Source organism: Megalobrama amblycephala, linkage group LG8 (assembly GCF_018812025.1).
Source record: "Megalobrama amblycephala isolate DHTTF-2021 linkage group LG8, ASM1881202v1, whole genome shotgun sequence".
NCBI lineage: Eukaryota > Metazoa > Chordata > Actinopteri > Cypriniformes > Xenocyprididae > Megalobrama > Megalobrama amblycephala.
This window is the reverse complement of record NC_063051.1, coordinates 30,843,088-30,856,034: the sequence shown is the minus strand read 5'-3', so window position 1 is coordinate 30,856,034 and position 12,947 is coordinate 30,843,088. Positions and strand designations below refer to the sequence as shown.

General features: G+C 34.6%; 1 protein-coding gene across 1 annotated transcript in view; it reads left to right on the top strand.

Moving 5' to 3' along the window:
- Window positions 1–12,947, top strand: part of nck2b (NCK adaptor protein 2b) — a 43,796-nt gene that overhangs the window by 12,514 nt on the left and 18,335 nt on the right. The window contains 1 exon segment of the mRNA XM_048200525.1: window positions 8,955–9,196. Coding sequence (XP_048056482.1) covers window positions 8,971–9,196 — 226 coding nt within the window. The 5' untranslated portion in view covers window positions 8,955–8,970.

Genomic DNA, 12,947 nt, shown 5'->3' with positions numbered 1-12,947 from the left:
GAATTTGCGTCTGAATAGCGCTGGCTCCGTGGGCGTGGCCGCAATTAGCAGATAATGAGCTGAATCACGGACTTCTGACATGGCTCTCTTTTCATACAGATTACATAAACACAGAAGGTTTGTTTTCGATTTGACTTACATGATTTAAAACCTGACATCTTAACGTTTTTTTAGACATTAGTGTAATTTTTCTGTGATTAGTATTTACTAAGTTACAGTTCATTTTCTGAGAACTATCAGATTGGACTTCGTTCAGAGGGAGAGGAGAAATCACGCATCATGTTAGTTTTCTTTATTTTACAAAAAGCACAACATTTTGTTTTTACTCTGAGTGTATACAAATAAAAGAAGATATTCTATAGTTTCAATTGATATATTACTTATGTCTCTATGACAAAAAATGACGGAGTATTTTAAGTCTGTTTTGCTGCAATGTGAAAAAAAACCTGCAAAACGCGCCGACGCGTTTTCAGACCTCAGAGAGTTAAATCAACTCTGTTCAGAGTACATATGGTCCCTCACTAAATAGTGTTAAAGTAACACTGAAGCAAAGTTAAAGTTAAGAGATAATAAAGTGATTAATTGATGATTGAACATTAGTGATGAACACCTGCTGTTAACAAGCAGAGTCACTGAAGGAAAGACCATTTTCTTAAGATCTTAAGAGATATAATGTCTTTTATCTTCAGTTGATTTCATCTAAGACTGTAGCTGAAGTCAGTTGTAGTTCTTGTTTCTCTTTTCTTCAGTGATTCTGATTGTTAACAGCAGGTGTTCATCACTAATGTTCAATCATCACTTAATTAATCACTTAATTATCTCATTAACTTTAACTCTGCTTTAGTGTTACTTTAACACTATTTAGAAAGGGACCATATGTACTCCGAGCAAAGTTGATTTAACTGGTGATTTTGCTGTGTAGTTGTTGAAAAGTATGGCATTTTACTGGTTTTTAGTATCAACTCCTGAAATTTTGCTATGTTACCCTAGTTCTGTTCAGTCCTTCTCTAATTCCTGTCATTAAGGGATAAAGAGATTGAGCACATTAAATCGACTCTGTTTTATCCTAAACATGAGTCTGTTTAATGCTGTCAATCTCTTTATGGCAATGAAGAAGACTGTGAGTCTAAGAGCTGGATTAGTGTGTTATAGTATTATGTGTGTGTTTTGTGTTTGTGTGAGAATATTGCAGATGTACAGGGATCTGAGAGCATCTTTCCGTGCCTGTAACAATCCCTCTCTCTCTCTTCTAAAGCACAGTTTGTCTGCTCTTCAATATACAAACTACACATGGTATTTTACTAACCAAATGAATGAGGACAGTGAAATTCTCCGTCTCTCGTAGCGTAATCCTGTAGCCTCTTCCATCTTTTTCACATTATATATCTCAGAGTTAAATGTAAAGTGCTTTATGTTCAACAGTTACTCTATAAAGACCTTCACATGAGGAGAATGAGATTTCAAAGGTCCTTTGTTGGAGAGCTTCTTTGATTCCTGAAGCGGTGAGACTGGCGCAGGCTTTTGTTAGAGGAAATTCAAGTGCTCTTGAGTTGTTCATCTGATTGCATTAATTGCATCTTCCAGCTGTCACTTTGAGAGACATCTGCTGAAAACAAGAGCAGAACCAAAGCTCCTGTAGCATCTCTTGATCTGCTTCTGGATTAGGAAAATACTAGCGGCAACCAAAAATATTCAGCTGGAACAGCAAAAAAAAATTAAATAAATAAAATCGGACGGCCACAATGGATCGTGGCGTTTAATGAGCACATTTCTGATGGTGTGTTTTGACTGGGTTTTGCATCTATTTTGTGAACACAACGTGGATAAGCTACAACAGGTAAACATGTCAGCTGTGTGGATGCTATGGCTGGGTTAACAATATTGAATTCTCGAATTTAATCAACCTTCATTTTGATGAACCGATATCAGTTTGCAAGATCATCAGTCTTTTAGTCTAATATTCAGAGCAAGCTTTGTTACCTTTGATATGAAACAAAGTCTCAGCTGTCATCTGTCAAATTCATCACAAATTAAAAAAAAAATAATAATAATTTTGGTGCTTAACGTTCAACTGTGGAAATATGTGAGTAAATCCGCTTACATTTTACCTTAAAAATAACACACAGCACACAAAAAAAAAAAAACGTTAACACTTTGGTATGGGGAATACATATTCAATATTAACTATGACTTTTGCCTCAATAAACTTAATTTACTGCTTATTAATAGTTAAGTTTTAAGTTTAGGTATGGGGTAGGATTATGGGATAAGAATAAGGCATTAATATGTGATTTTTATAAGTACTAAAAAACAGCCAATATTCAAGCTAATAAGCAACAAGTTAAAAATGAGAATTGTTCCCCATACTGAAGTGTTACCAAAAAAACAAAACAAAAAAAAAAAAAAAACTAGCAATTAGCTAAATGTATGCACTATATATACGTTATTATACATGATTATTTAATGTATGATTGAATAAATCTGTCATGAAAGCACGTTTTTATTACAGACACCATTTAAATGTTTATATTTCAACAACAAATTGGAGTGTAAAAAAAGGTGTTTAGTTTTAATTTTTGGCTAAATGAAAACTTAAATTTCATTTTCATAAAAATGATTTTGGAGGATCACTAGTAATTTTGGCACACTGTAGCTATAGAAGCTTTCTTATTTTATTTTTAGGCTTTTACAACTCTTTTAGGAAAGAAATGGTATCAGGACACACTTCCTTTTTGAACTCTCTTGCGTAAATACCAAGATTTGGTGTTCACACTGAACATTTCAAAATGAGTCAAACTAGGTATTGATGCTCTTGCAGTGCTTTTAAAACAGACTGTTGCACAAATAGACAGATAATATTCTCTGTATGCAGTTTTAGAGAGGTGGGGAGCTGAATATAAATTGCAAAGAATTTAAAATGTTTTTAATTAATGAAAAGGGCCTGTAAAAAAGAATTGTTGGTTTAACTTAAAGTAAGTTACCTGGTTGCCTTCATTTTGAGTTCAATGAAATTAAAAACATTACAATGCTACATTCAAAACAATACGATACAGTTAATACAATGAATTGATTTAATCAGCAGAAACTCAAAATATTATGTTATCTGAACTACGTTTATTATCTAAGTTGATTTGACAAAAGAAAAAAAAATAAATCATGAAAATATTTTTTACAGTGAGATAATAACTTTGTCACATCCAAAACTTTGAAATATTTGTTTTGAAGTTTTTTTTTTTTAAAAAACAATATGGATTTAGTTAAAAAATATATTAAGTTATGACTGTTTCATAAGCTCACTTTCCAATGCAAAATGTGTTGGCAGTTTTTGAACACATTAGGAAGGAAACACAAGACTATTTAAAATAAATTAGAGCTAGAGGGAACATGCAACTCATTGGCTACATGGAAGGGCCCATCAGTCTGTGCATTATTAGAAATAGTTTATTGAAAATATCAGACAGTTGTACAGATCTAATTTTATACAGTGTACAATAAATAAATTTCTCTGTGCTTTTTTTTTTTCTCCTTTTACATATTTATCTACCGTATAAGGTAAATGTAAAGTTCAACAATCTGTCTCACTTCTGTTTCTAGCTGGTTTAGATGATATTTTCCCATGATTTCACAAACAAAGCTATAGTCTAACTTAATGTTTGAGCTGTTTCAACTGAAAGCAACTTGCACTGATAAATCTTAAAATATATCAGTGCCACTGTTTTGTCTCAAGATGCTCACAAGTAATGTTTTTTTTTTTTTTTCCTAAGGCACGTTTTAAAAAGCTTCTTAAATGTCCTAATTGAACTAAGGCCCAATCCTGGCTTAATCTAAGCCCTGTCTGTGAAACCGGGCTTTTATGTATTAGCTGTTATTATATAGCTGCCTGTCGAGCATAAAAACATGGGTTGAGAAAACATGATGAATGCATTCATCTACAAATGCATTTTCTATTAAAATTGATAGGGTCATTACATGTCAAACCAAAAAGAAAGAACCAGAATCTAAAAGGATATTAAGATATCTTTAATACTTCTTGAGTTACAGGCAAGCAAACTTGAGGCAAAAAAACACAAGTGCTTTTTGCCATTTTTGAAATGTCACTGTTGGCATTTAATGAAAGAAGTCAACATATTTTACTAATAGAGATACCAATCTATGTGTAAAAATAAAATAATGATGCTGCCATCTTTATAAAGTCTGGCTCCAAATCTCAGGTGAAAATTGTCATTTTGACCCCCTCTATAAAATAGTGGATATTCCTCTGTGACATTTAATATCTTGTTTGTCTTTCTACACAAAAAAATATTAACAAAATCAAAAATTTGAGCTGGGAAGTTTCTGAAATTTGGTTGACATGGGAATGACCAGATAGGGATTTTTCAGTAGTTTCATTCACGATTCACTGTCTGACACATACTGCTGGTTATGACTCTGACATGTAAACTGATTTTGAAATTACTGCTAAAAATAGTAGTTATGTAGTAACATCATGTCATGTGCTTATTCATACTGTAGCCCTGCCCTTCCTAGTAGTCAGTCATTTGCACTGTCATTTAGTAGTGATGGAGATTGATTTTTAACCACTCCACCTCAATGTGAATGCTTTTAAAAAGTGGATTTTGGATCCATAATCATGTTGCATAACCGGATTATGATTTTAGACAAATGTCGCTGTATGTGCTCGCCACCATGGTTGAGTAACAGTGATATAAGGCTGCATTGTAAGCAGGAAGTGTCCTCTGTTTACCCAGACCCCATGCGTTGGGAAGGATTTTATCGTACGTGTTAGAGACTCCAGTTTGACAGATCCCTCTCTGCACTCACAGCAGGTTTCTTTTTCAACACCTCACATGGGATGGAAAGATCTAGGAGGAGACATGCTTGTTTATTGAAGGGGAGATTTTATCCCGTTCTGTTTAAAATGCTGGCCGTCAGGCAGTCATTGTAATTGTATCGCCCGGTGTTGACACATGTGACAGCTTTATCTGTGAGTTGACAGGTTTCCCTAATCCACTGGGAACAGCAGAGAGTGGAACACAGGAGATCTGGCAGTGGTTTTGGAAGATTGCTGCTGTGTTTGTTAGCACTTAAACTTCTAAAGTCTTTTGTAAGCTGTCATTTCATATCTGAACCTAACAGTAGTTAACAAAACCTGTGATTTGTGGCGTTACGGTCGGCCCACCTCTTTAACACGCTTGAATTTGGTCATTTTGTGCTGGCATTATGGATGAGCAGCAGGGTTTAATGATGAAGTGGCTAGTGTTTGTGTACAGTATCATGAAGTGTCTGACTGGAGCTCAGCCTGCATCTGTGTTTGTGTGTGGCAGCTGTCAGAGTAATTGGACATCAACTTACTGAGTTTCCCTGGAGCAGAAAGCAGCACTGTCACAGTGCCATCATGGTGCTATAAAGCCTCTTTCACTGCCACACTCTCTCAAACACACATACGAGGACGTCTGAGGGAATGTTTTTAAAGAAATAGCTTAACAAGTACAGGTTGATGCATTTCTTATTGAAAGGGAAGTTTGGGCCAATAAGCTGTAGTTAAGTCATGAACCATGATGTGCTGCTTGATAATCAGTGGCAGGTGGTGTTGAGGAGAGGTGCATACTTATTAAAGACAGCATTTTTTTTGATGTTGCTAAATATTTGATATCTTATACTTAATTGATTAACCTAGGAACTAGGCATTATTTTATCATTACAATACAGATTTGATTAAATAACTATGGGCAGATTCTAATACCAATATTTGTCACTTGCTCACTTATTTTAACTGTTTTGATCATGTTTTAAATTAGCAAAGTTCAAAAACACATGCATGAAGGTATACTAGCTAGTTTATTGCTGCATTATCAAATCATTTTCATTGAACATGGATTGGATCCATTTAACATTTAGCAGGCCAACATTGTAAGAGAGGCACAAAAATAAAAAATAACAACATTAACAACATTATTTTACCCAGATAAAAACATTGGATTATGTAACAGAACTCTGCACTGGTAGATTTGTTTTTTGTTTTTTTCTTTCACTTTTATAAAGTATACTCACAACTAGGGCTGCACAATGATTAATCGCGATTAATCGTTTGCAAAATAAAAGTTGTGTTTACGTAATATATGTGTGTGTTCTGTGTATAATAATTATGTATATATAAATACACACACATACATGTATATATTTAAGAAAAATGTTATATTTATATACAAAATATTTAAGATATATATATATATATATATATATATATATATATATATATATATATATATATATATATATATATATATATATATATATATATATATATATATATATATATATATATATATATATATATACATGCATATATTTCTTAAATGTATACATGTATGTGTGTGTATTTATATATACATAATTATTATACACAGAACACACACATATATTACTTAAACTTAAACTTAAACAGAACACACACATATATTACTTATTTTGCAAACGATTAATCGCGATTAATCGTTGTGCAGCCCTACTCACAACATGAACAAATCTCCCAGTGTTGGAAAAATTATTTGGTGTTTAGATCATGTCACTTAGTAATTTAATATGAATATGTTACAAAATACGTTTTATGTAATCTGTGGTGGAAAATTAGCCCACCCAACCATGCATATGTAACAGATACGAAAGAATAAAATTAGGGCTGGTTGATATGGCAAAAAAATTAATCTCGATATATATATATATATATATATATATATATATATATATATATATATATATATATATATTTTTTTTTTTTTTATTTTTTTATTTTTTTCAGAACGATTGACGTATTCACGATTTCTATTTTTTTTTTTTTTTTTTCTTCGATGTTTTAACTTAAAAAACATACCTACAATATGATTCAAGTAACATTTTCTTTATTACCACTCTGGTTAAAAAAGTTGTATTCCAAGTGCACCACACCTGAAGTGATCAACATGGTGTAAATGTAAAACAAATTAAATGTTATTTGTTAAATATCTTTGCAGAAAATATGCATGAAATATGAAGGCAAATGTTGTACAAACTTATTATTATATTATATTAAATATTTCGTTAGCATGTTGCTAATGTACTGTTAAATGAGGTTAAAGTTACCATCATTTCTTACTATATTCACGGAGACAAGAGCCGTCGCTATTTTCATTATTAAACACTTGCAGTCTGTATAATGCATAAACACAACTTCATTCTTTATAAATCTCTCCAACAGTGTAGCATTAGCCGTTAGCCACAGAGCATAGCCTCAAACTCATAGAGAATCAAATATAAACATCAAAATAAATACTTTACTCACATAATTCGAAGCATGCATACAGCATGCATTACGAACATCTTGTAAAGATCCATTTGAGGGTTATATTAGCTGTGTGAACTTTGTAAATGTGCTGTAATATAATCGAGAGCTCGTGTGGCAGGGAGCACGCGAATTAAAGGGGCGGCGCGCTGAAAAAATCAGTGCATAGTTAATGATGCCCCAAAATAGGCAGTTAAAAAAATTTATTTAAAAAAATCTATGGGGTATTTTGAGCTGAAACTTCACAGACACATTCAGGAGACACCTTAGACTTATATTACATCTTGTGAAAAAGCATTCTTGGGCACCTTTAACGGTTATCATTGCTGTATTGTCAACATGTCTAATTGTAACATTTGCTATCATTTTTATTTAAAATGCAATTTCTCGATTTAAAAATAATAAAATCAAGGCAAAACTTAAAAATTGAATTGATCGGGGAAAAAAATCGTCCAGCCCTAACTAAAATCTACAAAACATTTATTTTTCAATTTATGGGTATATTTCTTTAAACAGATTCTTCCATTTTCTCTCAGACTTGTCAAAAAAATTTGCCTCAAGCGTTCTTGCTTGATGCACAAGAACAAATTAACAAATTGATGCACAAAAACAAATTTTCCTATCATGCATTAAGCATGCATATTTGAGCTTCCGTTTACCATATTTGATGTGCTCTATGTATGTGCGTTCATCAATGTTTGTATGTAAATAAAAACGTAAAATGTTCTTCATATAAAGCATTGTGTTTCTTCAGAAGACCTGTATAAGCTACTTGATTCATAGCCTATGGATTTTTTTTTACAATGTCTTTATATACTTTTTGAAGATTGATAATGTTAATCACGTTGACTTTCAATGGATGGAATATTAATATCTACAAGTCTTTGGAAGGACATGGGCAGAATTTTCATTTTTGGATTAAGTAATGCTTTAAAGCTATATTTCCTTTTGTCTTTTGTTTTCTCCTTCGTTTACTTGGAGTTGTCAGCTATTATCAACTGTTTTTGTTTTGTTTGTTTTTTTAATTCATCCTGCTCATAATGTGGGTTGCTCAGTATGTTCACATGGATTTAATTAATTCATTCCTTATAGTATTCCGAAACATGATTATCCACTTTCTTCTTTTCTTTCAATATCTCCCTTTTTTCTCTCTCCTTTATTGTATCTGCTGAATAATTTACAGTGTTTAAGATGGTAGGTGAAAAGGGGAGGTTTTAAAAGCTGTTTGAGGGCCAAGGCTGCTGTTAGTGTGGAGTGTGTAGATTTTAGCCCTCATGTTGTGTGTGTGTGTGAGAGAGAGAGAGAGAGAGAGAGAGAGAGAGGGAGAGAGAAAGAGACTCGCACATTTAGAGACATTCATTCAGAAACAAGCTTTACCTCCAGGCTAGCAGGGCTCTTGATCCGTCATGTCACTCCTGCGGTTGCTGCTCAGTGTCTAGGGATAGCCTGTACAGAGCAAGAGCTGCTCACTAGTTTGCGTGGCTGTTCATGAGTCCAGGACTCTCCATTAGTCGTTTGTCTTGACTGCTGACAATCTGCTTTTTTTATGGCATGTATGCATTATATTCTTTGCTTTTTTGTACATTTATCTTGGAATGGGTGATGATTCTAATTTCTTCTTTTATTTGTTTTTCAGAGGGACTCCATGAAAGATGTCAGAGGAGGCGATTGTTATTGCCAAGTGGGACTATACGGCACAGCAAGACCAGGAACTTGACATTAGGAAAAATGAGCGTTTGTGGCTTCTCGATGACTCAAAAACGTGGTGGCGAGTGCGAAATGCATCCAACAGAACGGGCTATGTTCCGTCCAATTATGTTGAACGCAAGAACAGTCTGAAGAAAGGTTCTCTGGTGAAAAATCTCAAAGACACACTTGGTAAGAGATTATTTATTTGAACATATTCGTTTGTAATATCCTGATGGCAAATAAGAGTGTGCACAATTTTTAAAAATCTTTTATAAGTCTGGTTTAAAACACATGAGCTGTGGAATATAATTGTTTTTACGATGCATCTTGATGCTGATGTGAACGATTCTGCATCGATGCATAAAAAAAGATTTTTTTTTTTTTTTTTTAATTTAAATAAATAGGCCTATAATACATATTAATATGGTGATTTATTGTAAATAAAGTAGGCTACTCTTATTATATATTGATTGTATGATGTTCCGCACAGAAGCCATTTCTCTCAGACAGCATGCAATCCTCAATTCAGTTCTCTTTAGCAGTGTATTGCACTTGAACCGTCGGATACACACTACATTATTTCAAAATATCTGTATTGGGGAGTATTCATGTAAACATTGTTGGTTATGTCTTAAGTGAATGTGAACATTTAGGGGGCAAAAATATGATGTGTATTCATGATTCTTTCTGTGATATCATTTCCTGTGTTTTTGTTTCTGCGAGTTGGTTGCACAACATGATGTTTTCAAATATTAATATTAATTAGTAGTATTTTTTTTCTTATAAATACAAAATAAAATGCAAAAGTGCTTAGTGTTTTCTTTTCAATTTCATTTATTTAATGAGACTTTTTTTTATTTATTATGATAGTTCCATCTCTCTGATATGTCTGAATTATTGCCTATTTTCATGTAAGAAATATAAAACGTTCAGAGTTGCAGAAATAAAACCTTTAACATCAAGGGCATGTAAGCAGGAAGCACTAATTTAAAGGCTTTTGTTGTGAAAACCTAATTAGTTTCCCATTCGTTAATCACACGGGCGAGAGAGGAGAAGAGATCGATCAGCTGTGTCTTGGGGTTTAATGTATATGTGAGTTTAGATGAGTCAGAATCAATTCTCCTTGCTGTGAAGTGGAGACTAACGTGTGCCAGAATTTCCAGTGCTGATCATACAGTGTTGGTATGTATTTTTTCAACAACACTGTTGCAAGTCGACACCAACAACAAATGACTAACGAATCTGCATTAGGGGGTGTATGGCGGTTGAGGGGGGGGGGGGGGGGGGTGCAGAAAGAGAGATGATGAGACACAATACAAAACCGCTCTAAAGAATATCACTGGAATGAAGGTTTATGACTGGGCAAGTGCTTTAGGACCAGCATTGATATTAGAAAAGCTTTCCAGAGCTGGAGAGAGCGAAGCGGGAAGGCCTGAAAACAGATGTGGAGGCTGCTTTGATCCCGCACTTGAGTAACACGGTTTTGATTGTCTGGAGCTGCTGTGCTGTTGGCGACTAACTACGAACACTTGTTTGTATTTACTCTTGTGTATTTACTCTCCCTTGTCGTTCATCTGCGCTTCATTTTTCGTGAAGCATTTTGTTGTACATCAGCTGTTGCATGTGTAACAGAGGCCAGATAGTGAGAGTTAAGGTGATGATACACGGGGCAATGTTGCTGGGCAATGTTGCCGTCAACGGGCAATCTGATGAGACACGGCAACTAATTAGGGCAACGGACAGTTGGCAGCAACTAATCAGAGAGGAGCAAATCTATTGCCAACCCAATAAATACTTTATTATAAACACTTGTTAGGCACTTTATTTCAACTTTTCAAATATTTTCTTCATTTTAATTAAAAATAAATGCTTTTCCGATCTGATTTTTGATAGGAAAAGGGAGAAGAGCGAGTTCGGCAAAAGGCGGATTCGAACCCGCGTCGATCGCGTCAAAAGCTGCATTCATGTGCCATACGCCCTACAGCCTACGCTACTACAGACGTTAAATGGGCTCTGTCTTTTTAGTATTTTACTGAAAACATTCGATGGCTTAATTACAGCTTACATGCATTACTTTGGACAGGTGTTGCTATTTTAAGCATTATATGAGGTAAATTCCCTGTTTTGGGTTGACGCATGACAACTTACTAGCTTAAAAAGATATAAGTTCACACCCCTTTTTTCTGAAATCTCCGAACCAATCACGTGATCGGCTGCTAACATTCTGATTGGAGGATCTCAAAAAATTGCCCACGACCGATCTAACGAATCTAGATATAAATTTGTTGCTCATTCTCTGTGGGAAAGTGCCTAAGCAACGTTGCTCGGCAACATTGCTCAAAAAGTTGCCCCGTGTATCATCACCTTTAGGATTGGAGTGTGAGTTTTGGAGGCGGAGCAGTGAAGAGAGGGGTGGGTTTGTTTGGGTTGATTTCAGATATCAACGATGTCCAACAGCGTTGTTGAAAAAATACATACCCCACCTTTAATGGGTCTGTAGCTGGCATCTGAGCTGTTATGCTGTTACTTGCAGAATCATGTGTTGATATCAGGGAGGTGTCAAGTACTGTCATATGTACGTATTTGAAAAAGTAATTCAGATATTTTGATGTAAATTTAAAAGTAATGTATTACTTTACTAGATATTGAAAAAAGTAATCTGATTACATAACTGCCGTTATTTCCAACACAACATTCGGCAATGTATAATATAAGGACGCGCAATGCTAGGTGATTAAACCAAGTAAACTGATTACGTAACTCAAGTTACTTATAATGCATTACCCCCAACGCTGGTCACACTTGGTTTAACCACCTGGGATGAACAAGCTAAAGGCAGTTGATATGCAGAAGAGTCGTGCTAATCGCAGTTGTGTCTTTTCCTCAACGTGGTGGTTTAAGCAAGCACATTTCATGGGTAAATTAGATTGAAATAGAGACACTTTTGATTTAATTTGTGTAATCTCATGTACACTTCTTGTCAAAAGTTTCTTATGCTCACTAAGGCTGCATTAATTTGATTAAAAATACTGTAAAAACAGTAACATTGTGAAATATTTTACATTTTAAAGTAACTGACTTCTATTTTATTATATTTAGGGGCCAAGCACCGAAGGTGCGTAGGCACCTATTGTATCCGTTGGCGTTTTTATTATTCTGCTTCTTCTGCTCTGGAAGTCTATGGCAGCCCATAGAACCATATGGTAAAAAGTTGTGAAATTTGGCACACAGTTAGAGGACAGTCTGACCTTTGTCCATAGCAAATTTGGAGTCTGTAACTCAATCCCTCTAGCGCCACCAGCTGTCCAAAGCTGCACTTATGTTTATGTTAATAACTTTTGAACCGTGAGGGTTAGAAACGAAAATCTTTTTTTGCTCTGATTCCTTGGCTCAAGCCGAATCGATTGCACCCTATGACGTCATTTTCCGTCATGAAAATTTTTCCGCCGTTTTGAATTTTCTGAAAAACCTACTTTTTCAAACTCCTCCTAGGCCGTTATTCCGATTTTCATGAAAATTGAACCAGATCATCTTCAGACCATGTCGACAAAAAGTTATGGAATTCAAGTCGATTCCTCAAAGCGTTTTCATAAAACACGCAAACAAATTTTACGTAACGCTTGCGAAAATGGACGTAAGGCCGTATCTCCGCAACGCTTTATCGTATTCAGACCAAACTTGGTACATGTCATCACAAGCATGACCTGAGGCACCATGCAGTGTTTCGGTGCAATGCCACTTACTGGTGCGGAGATATGAAAAATGGCTGTTTTTGCTTATAATTTCTGATGGGTTTGTCCAAATTTGGTCTCGTTGGATTCGGAGCATCATGCCGAGTCGTTTGATAACCAATTTTCCCATATCGGACATTTTGAATTTTGTACTAAAATGCTGTATTTTACGAACGCATTAGCGTATCGTTTCGAAACTTAGTATAGGT